This window comes from Lutra lutra, chromosome 4 (assembly GCF_902655055.1).
Source record: "Lutra lutra chromosome 4, mLutLut1.2, whole genome shotgun sequence".
Lineage (NCBI taxonomy): Eukaryota > Metazoa > Chordata > Mammalia > Carnivora > Mustelidae > Lutra > Lutra lutra.
This window is the reverse complement of record NC_062281.1, coordinates 197,227,253-197,245,371: the sequence shown is the minus strand read 5'-3', so window position 1 is coordinate 197,245,371 and position 18,119 is coordinate 197,227,253. Positions and strand designations below refer to the sequence as shown.

General features: G+C 56.8%; 2 protein-coding genes and 2 long non-coding RNA genes across 12 annotated transcripts; 2 read left to right on the top strand and 2 right to left on the bottom strand.

Annotated features, from left to right (window-relative positions):
- Positions 1 to 24: 24 nt before the first annotated feature.
- LOC125097058 (uncharacterized) lies at positions 25 to 2,991 on the top strand. The gene is made up of 2 exons (XR_007126478.1): positions 25 to 1,497; positions 1,848 to 2,991. It is a non-coding gene; the product is annotated as an uncharacterized LOC125097058 (long non-coding RNA).
- Positions 2,733 to 6,473, bottom strand: MRPL20 (mitochondrial ribosomal protein L20). Its single transcript, XM_047724424.1, has 4 exons — positions 6,251 to 6,473; positions 6,022 to 6,132; positions 4,189 to 4,266; positions 2,733 to 2,993 (listed from the first exon to the last, which is right to left on the bottom strand). Exons 1-4 carry the CDS (start codon positions 6,335 to 6,337, stop codon positions 2,820 to 2,822), a joined length of 450 nt encoding a protein of 149 aa, XP_047580380.1. The 5' UTR covers positions 6,338 to 6,473; the 3' UTR covers positions 2,733 to 2,819.
- A 14-nt stretch (positions 6,474 to 6,487) lies between these two features.
- On the top strand, positions 6,488 to 11,212 carry LOC125097057 (uncharacterized). 2 transcript variants are annotated; one of them, XR_007126477.1, is made up of 3 exons: positions 6,488 to 6,609; positions 7,599 to 7,769; positions 11,104 to 11,212. It is a non-coding gene; the product is annotated as an uncharacterized LOC125097057 (long non-coding RNA). The 2 variants fall into 2 exon arrangements; XR_007126476.1 differs by lacking the exon at positions 11,104 to 11,212 and adding an exon at positions 10,861 to 11,067.
- An 88-nt stretch (positions 11,213 to 11,300) lies between these two features.
- ANKRD65 (ankyrin repeat domain 65) lies at positions 11,301 to 18,116 on the bottom strand. 8 transcript variants are annotated; one of them, XM_047724401.1, is made up of 6 exons: positions 17,997 to 18,116; positions 17,444 to 17,756; positions 16,090 to 16,189; positions 13,771 to 14,000; positions 13,133 to 13,664; positions 11,301 to 12,682 (listed from the first exon to the last, which is right to left on the bottom strand). In XM_047724401.1, exons 3-6 carry the CDS (start codon positions 16,162 to 16,164, stop codon positions 11,981 to 11,983), a joined length of 1,539 nt encoding a protein of 512 aa, XP_047580357.1. In that variant the 5' UTR covers positions 16,165 to 16,189; positions 17,444 to 17,756; positions 17,997 to 18,116; the 3' UTR covers positions 11,301 to 11,980. The 8 variants fall into 8 exon arrangements, with proteins under 8 accessions (XP_047580357.1, XP_047580359.1, XP_047580361.1 ...); XM_047724403.1 differs by having other exon boundaries at positions 16,090 to 16,171; XM_047724405.1 differs by lacking the exons at positions 17,444 to 17,756; positions 17,997 to 18,116 and adding exons at positions 14,098 to 14,358; positions 14,699 to 15,398 and having other exon boundaries at positions 16,090 to 16,397.
- Between the last annotated feature and the right edge of the window lie 3 nt (positions 18,117 to 18,119).

Here is an 18,119-nt window from a genome sequence, read left to right as displayed (position 1 = left end):
GGATGTCCAGAGGGCCAAAGCCCGACCCGGAAGCACTACGGCGGGTGCCCGCCCCGGGCCCCCTTAGACTCCGGTCTTACCCGTGCGGCAGTACTCTCAGCGCGGAGACCCGGCCGCTCGCGGAGCTCCCGCCCCGCAGCCCCGCCTGCCCTGAGGGGGCCCGCTCACGGTGGGGTCCGGATCCGCGAGGGCGCGCGCCGGTGAGTCGTCGCCAGCCCGCGTCAACGACGTGCCGATCGCCTGCGTCCGTCCGCGGCTGCGGGCGTGGCCACTCGTCTCCGGGCCTCGCTGAGCCCGCGCTTCGGGCTGATGCTCACACGGGGCTCCTGAAGTTCTTGCCTTGAGAACAGAGTCCGCAGGGGAAGAGGAGGAGGAGCTGGATTCGGGGTTTTGGCAAAGCCTGGGGAAAGGCAGCGGTGGCTCCCGGGACGGAGGGGCGGGGAGGGGAGTCTTCGGAGGAAGCCCTCGCGATCCCCGAGCAGTTCACCAGGAAGGCTCGGGGGTTCCTCGCGGAGCCCACGGCAGTGCTGCCCTTGCATCCGTACCGGAGCCCGAGCCGCGGATTCGTCAGCTGCCACTGTGCGCTGAGCCCCAGCTTTCACCGGGACTAGCGCAGGAACCCACGTGCGGGTGGGGGGAGAGCCTGGGCGAGGGGCGGCTGGGGGTGGGCTACGCTGGAGAGGAGATTCCGGGTAGGAGCCTGGGCGGGGCAGGTCCGGAAACTTGGAGAGGTTCCTGTCGGCGCTCCGCTACGATGAGCCGCCGCTTTCACCCCCGGTGAAACCTGCCCGCAGTTCATAGAGGGCCAACCAAGACCCGACCTCGCTTCCTCTCCAGGGGCTACACAGTGTCCCATCTCCCTCCCCAGGCTCTCCGATCCAGATGTCCCTGTCTGCGGGTTGAACAGCACCCGATTCGGGAAAGGAGGAACACTCGCTTGTCGGCCAGCAGCTTACTTCTCACTGGCCCCGCCTAGGTTGTTCTACCAACCCATAAGCAGTGGCCTGAAATGAGGGAAAAGGGGATGGCTGTAGCCAGTTAGAGCCAGGCCATGCACCCAGGCTTACCTGAAGGAAAACCTGGCCCAGCTGCTGGAAGGGGAGTGGGTGCTGGGAGCAGCCCGTGGTGGTTCATCACATCGTTGTGTTCCTTTTTTGAGGTGGACAAAGGAGAGGCAGCTCCTGCCTAGCAGCTCATTGTGCAGAGCTCTGTCCCACACACCAAAGGAGTCTTGTGTCCTCCACCCTGGTGTGTATGCAGAACCCGCTCACTGGTAAACACGGTGCCCTGAGCACCTTGTATCCATAGCCAGACACTAAACTAGGTACAGCCAGGGACAGTGAACAAGACCTCCAAATGGTCTGGTGGTCATCACTGGAGTGACAAGAGCCAGGAGGAGGGGACTGTAAGGGGGCCAGTACAGTAATTGGAGCCTGGAAAGATGTTGGCTTGCAGGAGGATGAAGAGAAGGGGACAGATTCAAGAGATCACCAAGTGGTAGGTGGTCAGCATTTCATTGGCTCTCCATGGGTTTAGTGGTGGGTCTTGAGTCCACAACAGGAACCCAGAATGACTTCCAGGGGACTACTAGCAAAGGATGAGGGACCTGGCATGGGACTGTTAGGAGAGGGGCGGGGGAAGGTGGGCGCTCATTTTGGGTAGCCAGGTGTACATTGCCAGATAAATGGAGACACCAACCACTACCATGGGCCTCAAGAACTTACTGGGGCAGAGGGTGTGTGTGGAAGCGCAGAGCAGAGGCACAGTGCAGTGAGAGGGAAGAGGGGAGGAAGTCCATGGTCTTTAGAGGTCAAGGGCTGACTGTATCTGTTGGATTTTGGTTCCAGATGTCTTTGGTGAGAGTACCCGGGCTGCTGGGACCGACTACAGACCCGTGGTAGCAGGAAGCAAGAGACCAGAGCTGGCCAAGAGGGGAACAGAGCCAAGCTGGAGGGAGCTCAGTGTACATGCAAGAGAAGCTGAGAGTAGAAACAGCTCACCAGAGGAAGGAACCTGGACCTGAGCAGGGGATGGACACCCCAGCAAGGCAGTAGGCAGAGACGGACGGACATAAGGGAGGTAGAGTTAGAACTGCTGTGAATGAGCATGTTGGGAAATCCTGGGCTCGACTCTGTACTTAATGAAGTAGAGTATCTGCAGAAAGGACCCAAAACCCTTGCGTGCAGATCTCCCCCCGGGTGATGTGATGATCACCTAGCTTGTGAGCATAAAGGTGGGGCTGGAACCAGCACAGACACCCAGCCTGCTGCTCTTACTGGCCTCAGCAGTGAGGCAGAAAGCAGAGAAATTGAAACTGGGACTCAGAGTGGCCCGAGAGCTCAGCACCCAGGTCCCTGCTGCAGCCTGGAGAACCAAGGGAAGGCTAGAAGGGTAGAAGACTTAAGTCAGGCAGAGGCAGGGCCAGTGTGGGGTTGGGAGGCTTGGGTTCTGGACAGGCTACCAGCACAGCCCTGAAGGGGGAGCCAAGGTCAAAGTTCAGCGATCTGGCTCCTGCTCTCCCAGCTGACCCCTCACCCTGGCAGCCCCCCCCCCCACAGGGCACCCAGGGCATGTGTGCTTATGCCAGAGAACACAATTCAAAGCTCTGAACGAACTTGATTTGTACTATCTGTATGATTTCTAGATCTGTCGCAGTGAGGGAAAAAAGGGGCTCTTACACCTACTACTAAAATGTAAATTAGTAATTGGTGATAAAACACACTGGTGACAAATAATTCTTAGCCCCTATTTAATTACCGTGATGGGAAAAGAAAACTTCCTAAGACACCCGGCTGCAAAGGGCAGACAGTGAGGGCCCCTCAGTGATACTGCACCACTCTGGAAAATATGCCTTCAGGTTCTTTCCCGTCCCCCAGGGCAGCAGCAAATCCTTCTTGTCGCCTTGTTTTGGCCAAAGCAGCCAAAGATTTAAAAGTCTTTGGTTCACAGATGGCTAGGTCGGCAAGGACTTTCCTGTTGAGCTCCACCTGGCACTGGGAAGAAAAGCAGAGCCTGTGTCAGCATCAGAAATGTCTTTCAGCGAAAGGCAGCAAGACTGAATGCAGCTAAGGGTCCTATGGTTTGAGTCAGCCAGAAGCCTCTCCTCTGCTGAGCACCCACTCCAGGGCAGTCTCTGCCCTCCCGGGACACATGGGCTCTCTGGGGAGGTGGAGAGCCTGTGGCAAATGTATCCAAGCGGGATGCTGAAGGTAAACGTGGACAAGGGGAAGGCATCCTGCAGGAGGTGATGTCCCATGAGCAAGGATGCCAGCATCTGGTCCTGGTAGACCCTCAGAACCTTGTTAGGGTCAACGATCGATCATCAGTCACCCCGACAGAACTAGGACTGCTGGCCTGGGGAAACCTCTAAGGCAGCTTCAAAGAGGAAATCACAATCCCCCTTGAAGAAACAACAAAATGAGACACAGAAAAGTATGTGAGATGCCGACAGAGGAGTAAAGAACAAAAGCGGGTATTCTCGATTCCCACAAGGGAACGGCACCAGATCATCTATCAAGTAAAACTACATGTGACTTCCAAAAACAGACGAACGTGAAAAGCAAAAGGTAGGATGAGCCTGCGTGTGAACTGTGTGCAAGGGTGGTTCCTGCTCTACCACCTGGGGCAAGGTCCACTCTGAGCCTCGAGCTCATCGGTACAATGACAAAGTCATGCATGAGGATACTTGCAAAGTACCGAAGACAGGATGTGGGACAGGCTAGAAGCACAACACCCACTCCCCTTTTTAAGAAAAAATTTAAATGTAAGAGGGATTAGCATAAACATCAGATTCAACAATTAACCAAAATGTTGTGACACATGCTTAATCTCTCCTGTCCAAAATAGTCCCCCTGTTGTCTGAGTTTCAACTTCATCTGCTACCTCATCAGAAATCTTTCAGTGCAAAACTTTGAAATTACACTTTAAAGGTCCAGCCAAGTTTTCTGCCCCTTTTCTCTTGATGGGGAAACACAAGGGCTCATGTCCTGGTATCGCTGCCCTATTTCCAATTCTGCTACCAGCGAGGCAAAGGCAAAGCAATTGGAATGGGTCCCTGAACCTGCCACAGCTCCACCTTGAGAACGTGCCAAGGAGCCAACACTCCACAGCCTGTTGTACTGGACTGTGTCAGCTGGGTCACTTTCTGTAGATTTCAACATCTCAACAAGACCACATCCTCAACCGTACCTTAATTAAATTGACAATGAATGCCGGGTATTTCAGTCCATGTTCCTGGGAGGCAGCTGTAATTCGATTAATCCAGAGCTGAAATAAGAAAACATTGAGATGCTTAAGAACTAGTTGTGCATTATGTCCACACCTCCCAGCAAAGGTTCTGAGTCAAGTAAAAGTCAAACTCTTTTTGCAAAAGTAAATAGAACAGTCCGTGATTTCTCTTCACACACACTAGCCTGCGGTACAGTTAGCAAAGGTTGATGCCCTCCATTCAAATGCCTGCTTCCTTCTAAATGAGGAAAATCACAGGCCTTAAAGCATCTCTTAGACCCTGAGAATACAAAAGTGGGCAAAAGACTCAGAGTTCGGTGCAGAAAGGATCCATGTGGATGAATCACAGCAGCCACTGAGATCAGTGCAACCAGGTGGGGATGAAAAACTTGAGGTGGAAGCTTTGCAGCGATGGAGGTAAGCACAGTCTGGAGGAAAGAGCAGGACTGGAGGGGAGGGGAGGGGAAGCATCATGAGATCCTTCCTGGCAAGGAGTAGGAGGGTAAGTTCCAGGCACAGCAACAGGTCTGGAAACTGCACAGAAATCAAGAATAATCTGGGAGGGTAAGTCAGAGTGACATAGATCTGGTCTGTTAAACATGGGGGTGCATTATGGGGTGCCTGATTGGCTCAGCTGGTCGAGCGTGCAACTCTGGAGCTCTGCGTTCAAACCTCACACTGTACAGATTACTTTAAAAAATAAAAATAAGGCTTTGGATTCTTAAGTCATTATTTTCTCAATCTTAAGACAGTACTCAAGTCCGTTTTCTCCCTTCAGTGGTTCTAAACTTTGAACACGCACGAGAATTAGGAGTTTGTTAAAACAGATTTCTAGCCGCCCCCCACCCCGCCGAGTTTCTGACTCAGTAGTGGGCCTGAGAATCGGCATTGCTAACGCGCTCTCACGTGAGGCCGCAGCTGTACGGGGACCCCAGCCCACCCTGAGGTTCTCTGCTCCCCACAGCAGCAAACGCATGTGTGCTGTTGGACACTGCCCACAGGTCGTCCCGTGCGCTGGTGGACTGACCAGACCCAGCGTCGCAGGAAGCTGCACCAGGCTAACATTCTGAGTGAATGGAAGGCTTGAAGAACAGCGCTGGGATGCAGAGGTCACTCCTGCACATGAGACCACTGGGCACAGGGATAGTTTCTCATGCTGTGACCCTGGTCAGCAGGTACTGAGGCATTTCTGACTTTAAAGGGTCACAACTACGCGCCTGGGTAGCTCAGTGGGTTAAGCATCTGCCTTCCACTCAGGTCGTGACCCCAGGGTCCTGGGATCGAGTCCCACACCGAGCTCCCCACTCAGCGGAGAGCCTGCTTCCCCCCCCCCCCAGCTACTGCTCCCCCCTGCTGTACTCTCTCTTCTCAAATAAATATTTTTAAAAGGGGGGTCAGAATTATCCCCTCCTCCTCATTCGTTCAGCCAATATTTACAAAATGTCACTGACGAAGGCCAGAGGTTACAGACGCGGTCTCGGCACCCGAGTCCGGCTGGGGTCGCTTTCGTTAAGGGTGTGCACGGCCACCCCAGGGCCTTCCGCGGAGAGCAGGGCGGTGGAAGCAGGGGCGCTGGCGAGGAGCTGTCACACCGGCCCAGGAGAGAGCCCGGCTAGCACAGACTCCGTCCGCGGAGCAGGCAGAACTGGCGGCGGCTTCGGACGTGAAGTGGGAGAGGGAGGACCAGGGGAACCGAGGGCGGTAGCAGACGGAGAAGCCATCCCCTGAGATGGGGGCTGGAGCGGGTCGGGACCCGCGGGAAGGGGTGGGGTGGGAGCGGCCGTCCGCGCTTACTGTCCTCATGTTCCTCTTCTTCAGTCTTCGCGCTTTTGTGCATTTCACAAACGCTCTGGTCACCGCTCGCACCGCCAGCCGGTAGCACCGGTTCTTCCTTCCGCGGAAGTGCTGGGTCGAGAACGGGAAAGGAGGGTGGTCAGCGCGACCCGCAGGCTCCGCGCCCCATCTGCGGGCTCCGGGCCGGGGGAAGACGCGGTGGGACGCGGGGCGTGCGCGGCCCACTCACCCGCGCATGCCGCAGCACCTCCTGTACCCGCCAGTAGCGGTCAGTGAGCCGGCTCCGCAGCCAGAGCTGCGCGGTGAGGAACACCATGGCGCCCGCGTGCCGGCGGCTCTACCCAGCCGCGCATGCGCCGCGCCGCCCCGCCTCCAGCGGAAGCGGTGGCCGCGCCCGAGTGCCTCCGGGTCAGCGGCCCGGCGGGGACTTCCGGGGTGAAGGGCGTCCTGGGGCGGGGTTCCTTGCGCCGCTGGTCCGAGGTTTGGGGGCTCGGCGGCCTGCGGCGGAGCGCCCTCCCCCTGCGCCGGCGGCTGGCTGCGCCTGCGGGGCCGGGGCTCGCAGTCTGGAGAGAGGAGCCGGTCGGAGCGGTGGGTACGGTGAGGAAGACGGACGCTAACGGTCCTGCTCGTCCGGGACGCGCAGAGCGGGCGGGTGCGCAGACGGAAGCCGGCGGGAGGCGGGGTCCGCTGGGGGCGGCGGGGTGGGGTAGGGGGCGCGGCCGCCAGTGGGCCCGGGGTCCCGGCGGGGCAGGAAGGTTCTGCGGCTGTGCTGAGGCTGCCTGAGCGTGTGAAGGTGCCGAACACCCTCGAACTGTGCACTTGAAAATGGTCAGGACGCGCGCTCGCTTCCGCAGCACTTACCCTAAAACGGAATCCCTCAGATGGTAAGTCTTGTGTTTTACCACCTTACCGCTGTATTACCGTTAAAATGAAAAATAACGAAGTCGGGGCAGAATGGGAGGGGGCAATTTCTTTGTGACTTTTTAAATGACAGAAAAGTTGCAAGACTACTTCATGGAACTCCCCATGCACTTTACCCAAAAGCACCAACGGTCTACATTTCTTAAACATTGTTTTTTAAAGATTATATTTCTTGGGCGCCTGGGTGGCTCAGTGGGTTAAAGCCTCTGCTTTCGGCTCAGGTCATGATCCCAGGGTCCTGGGATCAAGGCCCGCATCGGGCTCTCTGCTCAGCAGGGAGCCTGCTTCCCCCTCTCTCTCTGCCTGCCTCTCTGCCTACCTGTGATCTCTGTCTGTCAAATAAATAAAATCTTAAAAAAAAAAAAAAAAAAAGATTATATTTCTTTATTTGACACGGAGGGCACAGGCTGGGAGAACTGCAGGCAGAGGGAGAAGCAGGCTCCCCGCTGAGCAGAGAGTCCCATGCGGGTCTCGATGCGGGTCTCGATCCCAGGACCCTGAGATCGTGACCTGAGCCAAAGGCAGAGGCTTCACCCACTGAGCCACCCAGGCGCCCCCAATCCTCATTTTTTCTTTATTGATCCCAGCATTCTTGAAGAGTACAGGTTAGTTATTTTGTAGGGTGTCTGAATTTGAATCTGATGTTTCCTCATTAGAGTCTGGTTGTACGTTTTTGGCAGAATACTACAGAAATTATACTGTGTCTTTGTCGGTGCATAGTATCCAGCCGGATGGCAGCCTGTCCCAACTTGGGTGCTGTCAGCTTTGACCACTTGGCTCAAGGTTTTGTTTACCAGGCTTCTCCACCTTTTTTATGCTTGTAAGTAGTATCTTGTAGAGAAATACTTTGTAACTCATTAAGGGTTTCCTGTAAGCAGACCCTGAGATGGAGGTAGAAGTGCAGAGGTGTCTTGTTGAGAGGGAGGAAGCAGGGGCACCAGGGTGGCTCAGTCTGCTGAGCGTCTCCCTTCTGCTCAGGTGGTGATCTCCGGGTCCAGGGATGGAGCTCAACAGGGAGATTGCTTCTCCCTCTTCCTCTGCCCCTCCCCCTGCTTGTGGTCTAGATGCTCTCAGTGTCAAGTAAATAAAATCTTTTAAAAAAAAGAGAGAGGAATCCGGATCAGACAGGGAGGGCCTCAGATAGGATGCAGGTCGGACAACATGTCAACTCACACAGTAGTTGTGAGCAAACATTGCTATTAGGGATGCCTTGTGTTGGGCGGAAATGGGAGACCCCAGTAACTTTGCATGCTCAGCCTGTGTCGGGGCCACCAGGAGAAGTATACAGTCCACTGAGAGGTGCTGTGGTGGACGTGGACCGGAATGACAAGCGCAGTCTGGAACGGGTGAGCAGCACCCCTCCAGGGCCACCACACTTTGAGACAACATACATATCCTATTTCTTGGCAAATCTGTATTCATTCATTGATTTTCTAACCCCATCATTCTTCCCATACTTCCTGGCATTCTACCTGAAGAAGAGCTTTCACTTTTGGGGGGCACAATTTTAAATAGTGTTAGCGCATGCACGGAGGGTGGTGGTGAGTGAAGGAAGTGACCGAGGCACAGGCTGGTATCTGTGGGGTAGAGCAGCAGACAGAGGAGTCGGCCAGTGCAAAGGACTAGAGGCAGGAGTACACCTGGTGTGGTCAGGAACAGGAAAACAGCCAGTGTGGTGGGAGTGAGGCGGATGAGAGTCCCGTGGGCCTCTGAACCTCAGAGATGGGTGGGTACATGCTGCATTCAGGCTTCCTCGCTGCGTGGTGGCTTCAGGGCCGTCATTCCCTACAGGGTGGCTGAAGGGCAAGGTGATACCGGTGCCTTATGCCTTTTTGGCTCACCCTGGAGAACCACACAGCATCATTTCAGCAGCCGAAATAGTCACAAAAGTTCACTCATGGGGCATCTGGGTGGCTCAGTGGGTTAAAGCCTCTGCCTTCAGCTCAGGTCATGATCCCAGGGTCCTGGGATCGAGCCCCGCATCAGGCTCTCTACTCCGCAGGGAACCTGCTTCCTCCTCTCTCTCTGCCTGCCTCTCTGCCTACTTGTGATCTCCGTCAAATAAATAAATATAATCTTTAAAAAAAAAAAAAAAGAAAGTTCATTCAGTGTCAAGGGGCAGAGACACGGACTCCAGTTCTAGGTAGGAGTGTTAACATTACAAATAAAACTGCCACGGGCGCCCCCGCAGCTCAGCGGTAAAGCCTCTGCCTTCTGTTTGGGTCATGATCTCAGGGTCCTGGGATCTACAGTCTCTCTGCTCAGCAGGGAGCTTGCTCCTTCCCCACCTCTCTCTCTCTGCCTACTTGTGATCTCTCTCTGTCAAATAAATAAATAAAATCTTTTTAAAAATTTTTTAAAAATAAGAGAATTGCAATCCAGGACAAGCCAGCTTCTCCAATACCAGGAGAACAGCCAAGGGAGGATTTTTTATAAAGGAAAACTAGGGGTTGGGAGGGCTGTTGCAAACAAAAAGTCCACTGGAGTAAACTGAGAGTTTGAAATACAGTGGCTTCTTATTGGCTAAATTGTGGCTGTCTTCTTTTATTAAAGATTTTTTATTTACTTGAGAGAGAGGTCACAGCGGGGGTGGGGGCAGTTAGGGGGACAAGTAGGCTTCCCACTGAGCAGGCACCTGGATGTGGAGCTCCATCCCAGGACCCTGGGATCATGACCTGAGCCCAAGGCAGAGCTTCACCAGCTGAACAGCCCAGGTGCCCCTCCCTTTGGCTGGGCTGTGAAAGTCTCTCACTGGCTAAATTATGGCTGTCTCCCATTGGACAGCCTCTCATTGTCTAGGTTGTGACAGTCTCTCATTGGCTGGGCTGTTGCTGGGCAGACGAGGAAAGCCTCTCTTCCTCCTGCTGGGGGTAGTGGAAGTAACACCGCTTGCAGAGTCCCTCTTCTTGTTGGGTCAGCAGTTGGTGAGTGGGGGGCCAGAGGGCGTCCTCTCCCCTGAGCCTCCCAGCTACATTTTAGTGAGGCTTCCTGTTACTAATTTTCTTTTTCTTTTTTTAAGATTTTATTTATTTATTTGACAGAGATCACAAGTAGGCAGAGAGGCAGGCAGAGAGAAAGAGGAGGAGGAAGCAGGCTCCCCGCTGAGCAGAGAGCCCGATGTGGGGCTCGATCCCAGGACCCTGGAATCATGACCTGAGCTGAAGGCAGAGGCTTTAACCCACTGAGCCTCCCAGGCGCCCCTCTGTTACTAATTTTCACAGGAGGCACAAGGAGATCCCACGGTAGAACATGTGAGCTGGGTGAGGTCACTGGGGCGTCTGAGCAATACAATATCCCACATTTGGTTTTTGCTTTCATGAAAGGAGGAGTCAGTGGGGACATTTGGAGTGGGAGAGTAGCACCACCAACTTTTTAAATGAGCTGCTAGCTGCTGTTTAGGGAAGACTGTGTGGAGGCCAGGTCTCAGGCAGGGAGACCAGTTGGGCTGGGAGCTGGCTGGGCTGTGGCAACATTATGTTCCATGTGCAACCGATGGTGGTGTGGGCCATAGCGGACCCAGTGGAGGAGGTGAGAGGCACTTGGGTGCTGGGTGTGCCTTGAAGGTAGAGCCCATGGGCTGTGCTGGCCAGCTCGGTGTAGGGCCATCCTGCACCTCTGGAGACCATTCTCAGTGAGGATCCCAAAGATGTCATTCCAGCCCTCACCTTTTCCCTCTTGTCATCTCCTATGGGTCTGCTCTCCCCATGGAGTAAAAGGTCTATCACCGACACCCCCAACTCAGGCCTAGGTCTCACTAGGAGTCACTGTTATCCCCTCGTACCTCGCCTCCCATGTCCAGCCCGGCAACAAGTCCAAGGGACTCTGCCCACAGAATCAGCCTGATTGTGCCTGTTTATCCCAACCCCTGCTACTGAGGTGCCACCATCTCACTGGCTTCCCTGTACCTCCTTTCCTCAGGAGCAATCCGCTGTGTTTTTGGCCAGTTCTAAGCAGATCAGACCATGTCACGTTCACACAAACTCCTTCAAGGCTTCCTGTTACCCTGGGTGTAAATCTAAGCATTTCCATGGCCTGTGGGCCAAGGTGCTAATTTGGCACAACTCGTTTGGCTCCCTGCTCAGTGGGGAGCCTGCTTCTCCTTCTGCCTCTCTCTGTCTCTCATGAATAAATAAATAAAATCTTTTTTAAAAAATTTGGCAGAACTCGCACTTTTGAAAAATGAAATCCATTCCATAAAGCTGTTCTCTCAGAAAAACTATAGTTTTAAATTAAATGTGGTGACGATTTTCTATGAGGATCCGGAGGTGGGTTGTCAGAAACAACCGTTCATCTGTTTCAGTTGTGCCACAGGAGTTTTAACTTACAGAGATGGCTGAGTAATGACAGGGAGAGGCTGACATCATTGAAGAACATTCTTTACTACCTGTATTTCCTGCGAGGAGAGGATGTGCCATGCAGAGAGGCACAGTGTCCTCTGGAGCCAGAAGCAAGAAGGAGCAAAAAGCTTGGGCCAGAGCCTCTTTTGGGGTCCTACAGGGAAGACAAGGCAGGGCAAGGGAAACAGTTTGCCTTGGCTTGTCTGAGAATCCCAGTGGTCCTTGGCGCATAGTGCCTGTCCCTGTTGTCCAGTACCTGACCTTAGATAATTTAGGATGGGGGTGTATCACCTGGGTCTGTGAGAGGGAAGACAGCAGTTCTGAGAGCGGGCCCTGGATCACAGGGGTGATGTGAACAACTGTGCCCATTAGTTCAGCCCTGTGATAAAGAGATGCCAACAGGGACCTGGGGGGCTCAGTGGGTTGAGCAACTGCCTTCGGCAGTCATGATCCTGGATGTCTGGAATGGGGTCCCGCATCAGGCTCCCTGCTTGGCAGGGAGTGTGCTTCTCTCTCTAACCCTCTCCCCTCTATGCTCTCTTTCCCTCTCTCAAGTAAATAAAATCTTTTTTAAAAAATGGGTGTCAACAGGCAAATACCAGATATAATGAAGGAAACACAGTAAGAACGTCCCCATGTCACAGCGAGAACAGCTGAGGGTGACAACCCCATGGTGGACACGGGAGACTGTCAGGTTTCAGTCAAATCTGTTGCCACGACTCAGTCTCTGCTAAAGCAGAGTGTGGAGGAGGCTGTAGCTGCAGGGGAGACGTGATCCCAGGGGGCTGCGGAGCAGTCCCAGGTCCATTAGTGGAGCTCAAGTCACTGCCCCCCTTCTCTTCTGGGAACCTCTCTGCTGTCCTCCCCTTAGGGAGGCAGGCAGGCTCGGTCCAGAAGAGAGGAACTGGTGCACACCGAAGACTGTGGGAGCCGGAAGACTTCTGTCCAGCTCGGGGCCTCTGGGGCTCTGTGCCCCTCCCACTCCTCTCTGCAAAGGGTGGGCAGTGCCTGGGGCAGGCCCCCTCGGACAGCAGGTCCTGGACCACTTCATCCCATCGTGTCCTCAGGGTGGGGCTAGCCCCTCGGCTCAGCAAAAGCTCTGCAGTGGGGCCGTGGCCATGCTCCAGGGCAAGGTGAAGGGGGGTCTTGTGGAGCCATCCAGCAGCATTGACCTGCGCTCCCCTGTCTAGGAGGTGGCTGGCGACCTCTGCGTGGCCTCCCCGAGCAGCATGGTGTAGGGGTGTGAGGCCCAGCGAGTCGCGAGCATCCACCTCTGCTCCCCAGGCTGCTAGCAGCTGGACAGCGGACAGGTGTCCCCCGGCCGCAGCCCTGTGGAGTGCAGAGCGACTGTGCCTGTCCTTGAGGCTGGGGTCTGCCCCGTGGTCAAGCAGCACCTCCATGTCCTAGAAGAGGGAAGGAGAGGGCAGATACTGGCCCTGACCCACATCTCATCTGGCCTCTCCCACCCAACAGCGGCTTTCTCAATGCTGCTTCCCTGTTGGGTGACGATGGGCCAGCACCTCTGCAGTCCTGGAGGGCTCCTAGATGGAGGAGGGCTCCTCCTCCATCCTCCTACAAAAGTCCAAGACTAAGCAGCCCGCGGCCTCCCTTCTGGCTGCCTGTGGGCCTGCTGGACTCCAGGACAGCCCTGGTGCTCGCTCCGTCTTTGTTGCTGCCAGTCAGAGGAAGTCCGAATGCCGGGCCAGGCATCCTCACCGGCCTCCCAAGAGAGGTTACAAATGGCGAGGCCGCTCTCAGACCCCCGACAGCCGCCCGCCCTCCCTCCCGTCCGGCTCCACCCGGCGGAGGAGCCCGCCCGCCCGCGCCCTCCCCGCAGCCAGGCCGAGCCGTACCTGCCTGCGGCCCAGGCTCGCCGCTACGCCGAGCGCTGTGGTCCCCACGCCGTCCCGGGCGTCCACCCGTGCCCCGCGCGCCAGGAGGAGGCGGAGCGCAGCCGTGCGCCCGGCCTCGGCCGCCACGGTCAGGGCCCCGTCCAGGCCCGCGCCCTCCGCCGCCAGCAGCTCCAGCACCGGCAGCCGGCCGCCCGCCGCCGCCCAGTGCGCCGCCGTCCAGCCGCGCGCGTCCGCCGCCGCGGGGCCGGGTCCCGATGCGTCCAGCAGGCGCCCCGCCAGCAGCGTGCGGCCCAGCGCCGCGGCCCAGTGCAGCGGCGTGAGGCCGGCCCCCGAGCGCGCCGCCGCGGGGGCCCCGCGCCGCAGAAGAAGCTCGGCCACCCGCGAGTGCCCGTGCCAGGCGGCCTCGTGGAGAGGTGTGCGCCCCGCTCGGTCGGCAGCTGCCACCTCCGCCCCGCGCCGCAGCAGGAGACGCACCAGGGGCACGTGGCCGCGCAGCACGGCCAGGTGAAGCGGGGTCCTGCCCGTGTGGTCCCTGTGGGCAGCCAGGGGGGCACGCAGGGGGGCAAAGGCGCAGGTGGAAGGGCCCTTGCCGCCCTGCCCAGAGAAGGGACCCCTGCCAACCCCGCCCCGGGGCTCACCTCTCCTCCACACTGGCCCCTTGACGCAGTAGCTTTGTTGCCAGGCCCAGATGACCCCACCACACGGCTTGCAGCAGGCGCCCCCCGGCTTGCCGGGCCCTGGGACCTTCTGTCCCGGCTTCCAGGGCCTCCTCGGAAACCTCGGAGCCCAGCTCCACCCACCGAAGTTCCTGGGCAGCCCCTGCCTCTGTCACGTCTTGCTCCCCTGGCTGGGAGCTCCTGGAGTCCATCTGTGAAGAACAGGAATCCCTCATGGTTACTGGAGGCCACTGGCCATCCCCAGCCCATGTGTCCCCAGCCCATCATCTCCCCAAGGGACCAGACTACCACTTAGCCTTCTGAAGGGTTTAACTCCCCGTTTCCCCTCGAGGGGGTCCACCCTGGGCTCTGTCCTCCAGTTGGGGTCCTCTCCATGCTGTTCCCAGGCAAGCCACAGCCTGGTAGCCCTCTCATGACACTTCTGAAAGTGTGGAGGTGGGCTGCCCCCTTCCAGAAGCTGGGAGGCTGGGGCTGCAGCTGTAAGTGGGGATACCGTGTGGTCTCCTGGGCCCGCCTACGGGTCGCTTCTCTGCACTGTTTACGCAGCAACTTAAGGAGACACACCCTGTGGGCTGGCAGCAGCCCCTGCCCCAGCACCTTTCCTCCCCTGCCAACTGCCAGGGCTCTTGGTTCGGCCCCCCTCCAGGGAGACAAAGGCCAGGCAGGCCGAAACAGGCCCACAGCCTTTGCTGTGCCCTGACTTGCCCCAGAGAGGCACCCACGTGCCTCCCTCGGGTCCCTCCCTCAGGCCCTGCTCCTCCCCCCACTCCTGTCTCTGCTGGCTAACACCACCTCTGTGGCTTCTCTCCTGATTCCAGGCTGGGGAAATGAATAGGGTAAGTGGGGCCCCTCCCCCCACACAGAGGCCACGCCAGGATAGAAGACTGACCACGGACACCGAGCAGCCTGGATGACACTGTGGGGAGTAGGAAGCCCCTTGAGGGCAGGTTGAGGCAACTCAGCAGAGGCTGTGAAAGGGGCAGAGCCCTGCCTGGACACTAGGAGGAGGGAGTCAGACAAAGGATTTTTAGGAGAGTCAAGTCCAGAGGATGGGAAGTGGCGCTTCAGGAGAGGGCCCGAGTAAGGCCTCCAGGACTCGTCACCTCGATTCGGGGGCCCTGACTCGGAGACTACCTTATCATCCCCAGTCCCTGGGTAAGGCCACCTGTCCAGACCCCGGACAGGAGAGGGCGGTATAGCCTAGCTGCCTCTTGTGACTGTCCACTGGGAAGCAACATGGCTTGGGGCGGGGGATCGTGTCGTTCCCAGCCCCGAGTCCCCAATCGCTGCACACACTCCCAGGAATGAGGTGTCCTCAAGGCCCTGCCTTGCCACACCCCAGGCCCAGCTCCTGCTCTAGAGTGGCAGCAGAACACTGACATTTCCCCTGCCCCCCACCCTGAGAGCAGCCTTTCCAGGTGCCAGATCCAAAGGGTGGATCTCTGGCAAGGGGCTGAGTGGCCCCATCTCACCCCTCAAGCCGCATGGACTCTATCCCGTGAGCCTCAGTCACTCTGTTCAAATGTCGCCTCCCCGGGGTGCCTAAGTCAGCTGGGCGCCCACCTTCAGCTCAGGTCATAGTTTACCACCTAAGCAGCCAGCAAAATCAAGAGATCAAAGCTGTCTGTTACCTGCTTCCCTTGACAAATGGCAGGGGGTGAGGGGGTGAGCTGGAGGGGTGGGGGGACAGGGGGGCTCTTGCCAAAAAGCTGCATCCATGTTTCGCTGACCCCTGGGAGGCCTGGTGGAAAATCTCACACCCCCCTAAGAGCCAGGAAAGCCTAGAACCTGCTCCTTCTGCAGGCGGACATCCGTGGGAGCCAGCTCCATGGCTGGTCTTCACACCTTCTGCCACAGCCCAGAGCCCTGCCGTTCACTCAAGTATGGATTCACGCAGGCCTGCCGGGGCCCCCACACAGAGCTGTTCCCTACAAAGCAGAGGCCACGCTGGCCTCCTTTACCACTGGGTCCACAGAACCTAGAGCAGTCATGGCCCACTGAGGGACCTTGGCGAGTGTCTGCTCCGTGACTGAACGAACGCAAGAGGGATGTGAGCAGAGGCGGGAGCTTGTGAGAAGCAGACTGGGACCCTCTCCACCCGAACTCTGCGTCTGAACGTTATCATTTGCTCTGTTTTCTACCCTAAATTATTTGTATCTGAATAAGCAAACAGCTAGTATAAGATCTGGATACGTGTGTACTTGGGAAAATAATTCAGTTGCACGCGCGTGTGTGTCGGGCAACGGGGCTTGGCGTGGGCTGCAGGGACCCTCCGCTCACCTCCTCACTGGGGCCTGCCTTAGGCTTCATGCCTTCGCCCCACCGTGCATGACCGCTGCCATCCACCACCCACATGTGTCTGCAGGGAATGCACGTGCTGGAAAGCGTCAGAGGAAAAGCTGGATAGCAATAGAGCCCGTGGAGGGGAAGGCGTGAGAGGGAGCCGCTACCTGACGCCCTCCAGCTCGTTCATTCAGCTCCACGCCGGCAAGCCGCTCCCAGTGTCAGCTAGTTAGGCGAGCGCTGTTTAAAGTGGCCGCGTGATGGGGCGCCCGGGGGGCTCGGCGGGTTAAGCCTCTGCCTTCGGCTCAGGTCATGATCCCAGGGTCCCAGGATCGAGCCCGCATCGGGCTCTCTGCTCCGCGGGGAGCCTGCTTCCCCTCCTCTCTCTCTGCCTGCCTCTCTGCCTACTTGTGATCTCTGTCTGTCAAATAAATAAATCTTAAAAAAATAAAATAAAATGCTGCCTGCTACCTTGTCTGAGGAAAGCAGCTGCATTCTTGGGACCGACTGGGAAGCAAGGACTTTTGGTGAATGCACTCAATGTGGCAACCATGATTTCTCCAGCCTCCTACCTCCAGGTCCGGGGTCTGAGCTGCGGCCCACATCCCACGTCCGTCTGTCCTGCCCACTTCTCCAGCTTCATGGGGCATTTTTGCAACTTGGGAGTTTTTTTGGGTTTTTTTGTTTGTTTGTTTATTTGACAGAGAGAGAGATCACAAGTAGGCAGAGAGGCAGGCAGAGAGGAAGGGAAGCAGGCTCCCTGCTGAGCAGAGAGCCCGATGTGGGGCTCGATCCCAGGACTCCGGGATCATGACCTGAGCTGAAGGCAGAGGCTTTAACCCACTGAGCCACCCAGGCGCCCCGCAACTTGGGAGTTTTTTTCCGTAATCTGGTCCTTAGCAGCTTTTAGTAAAGCCTAGGACCGACCTCTCTGACTTTGCCTCCATTTCAAAGGTGTGCCTTTCTAGTTGGCTGAAGTTTTTGCAGACTTCTCGGTTAGTCCTATACTATCTGTCTGACAAGATACAAAGCATGCTGCTTCACCTGGTGTAAAGGCCTCTGGGACGCCTGCGTGGCTCAGTCCTCAGTGTCTGCTTCCACCTTCAGGTCATGATCCCGGGGTCTTGGTAAAGAGCTGGTTTTCCTGCCCAGCAGGCAAGACTGTTTCTCCCTGCTCCCAACTCTGCTTCTGTTGCCCTCTTGTCAAATAAAATCTTAAACAATAAAATAAAATAAAATGCTGCGCGCTATGTAAGAGAAACCTAATGTCTGTTGGGAGTTAAGAGCGTTTCAGTGATATTTGAGGAAACAAGTTGGGGTTTCCGGAAGGTCAGGGAAGGCTTTCTCACTGTTGAAATAATGGAAGGCACGCTCTGTCCGTCTTCAGGATGGATGAGACTCCAACACAAAGGATGCTTGTATTTGTAGCCTCTGTTATTGAGCACCTACTGTATGCTGGGTCCTCCACTAAGCAGTTCATGTGCATTGCTCACGTGCCTCTCAGCAGCCCCACATTCTAGGCACCCAGTGTTGCCCCTGTTTTACTGAGGCTGAGGGAGGCCAGGCTTGGGATGAGAGCACCAGCAGGGACGAAGGCTGGGAAGTGCGGTGTGTGGCCACCTCAATACAGCAGCCACTGATGTAGCCGTTGTCAGAGTCACGACCTATGAAATGAAGTCGTTGTGTGGGGGAGCTGGAAGCAGGGAGAGGGCGGGCCTGGGAGGGAGGAGGGCCCCAGGGCCAGGACAGCTGTGCAAGCCCTGACCAGAACACACAGGAGCTGGCTGGGGACACTAGCCAGGGCGGGAGCTGCAATTGCCTGGCAGAGAGAGGCCCAGCCTGGCAGCAGGGGAAACTGAGGCAGTGGTATGGCCCTGGAGACTGATGGTTAGAGCTGGGCCTACCTGGGCCAGGGCACTGTCCTCCATCTGGGTCCACCATGGTTGCTGGGCTCTGGGTGGGAGTCTGACCTGGGCACCCAGGTCCTGCCGTCTGACTACTGCTGGGAACCCAGCAGGCCTGCTGCC

What these genes read in the sequence shown, in the direction of transcription:
- MRPL20 (XM_047724424.1), bottom strand. Translation starts at nt 6,337, where the DNA reads ATGGTGTTCCTCACCGCGCAGCTCTGGCTGCGGAGCCGGCTCACTGAC. An exon ending in AGGTGCTGCGGCATGCGCGG is followed by an intron (nt 6,133 to 6,250) that starts GTGAGTGGGCCG and finishes TTCTCGACCCAG; the next exon opens with CACTTCCGCGGAAGGAAGAA. An exon ending in AGAAGAGGAACATGAGGACA is followed by an intron (nt 4,267 to 6,021) that starts GTAAGCGCGGAC and finishes TTCTTATTTCAG; the next exon opens with CTCTGGATTAATCGAATTAC.
- ANKRD65 (XM_047724401.1), bottom strand. Translation starts at nt 16,164, where the DNA reads ATGTGGGTGGTGGATGGCAGCGGTCATGCACGGTGGGGCGAAGGCATG. An exon ending in AGGCAGGCCCCAGTGAGGAG is followed by an intron (nt 14,001 to 16,089) that starts GTGAGCGGAGGG and finishes TGTTCTTCACAG; the next exon opens with ATGGACTCCAGGAGCTCCCA. An exon ending in GGGGCCAGTGTGGAGGAGAG is followed by an intron (nt 13,665 to 13,770) that starts GTGAGCCCCGGG and finishes GGCTGCCCACAG; the next exon opens with GGACCACACGGGCAGGACCC.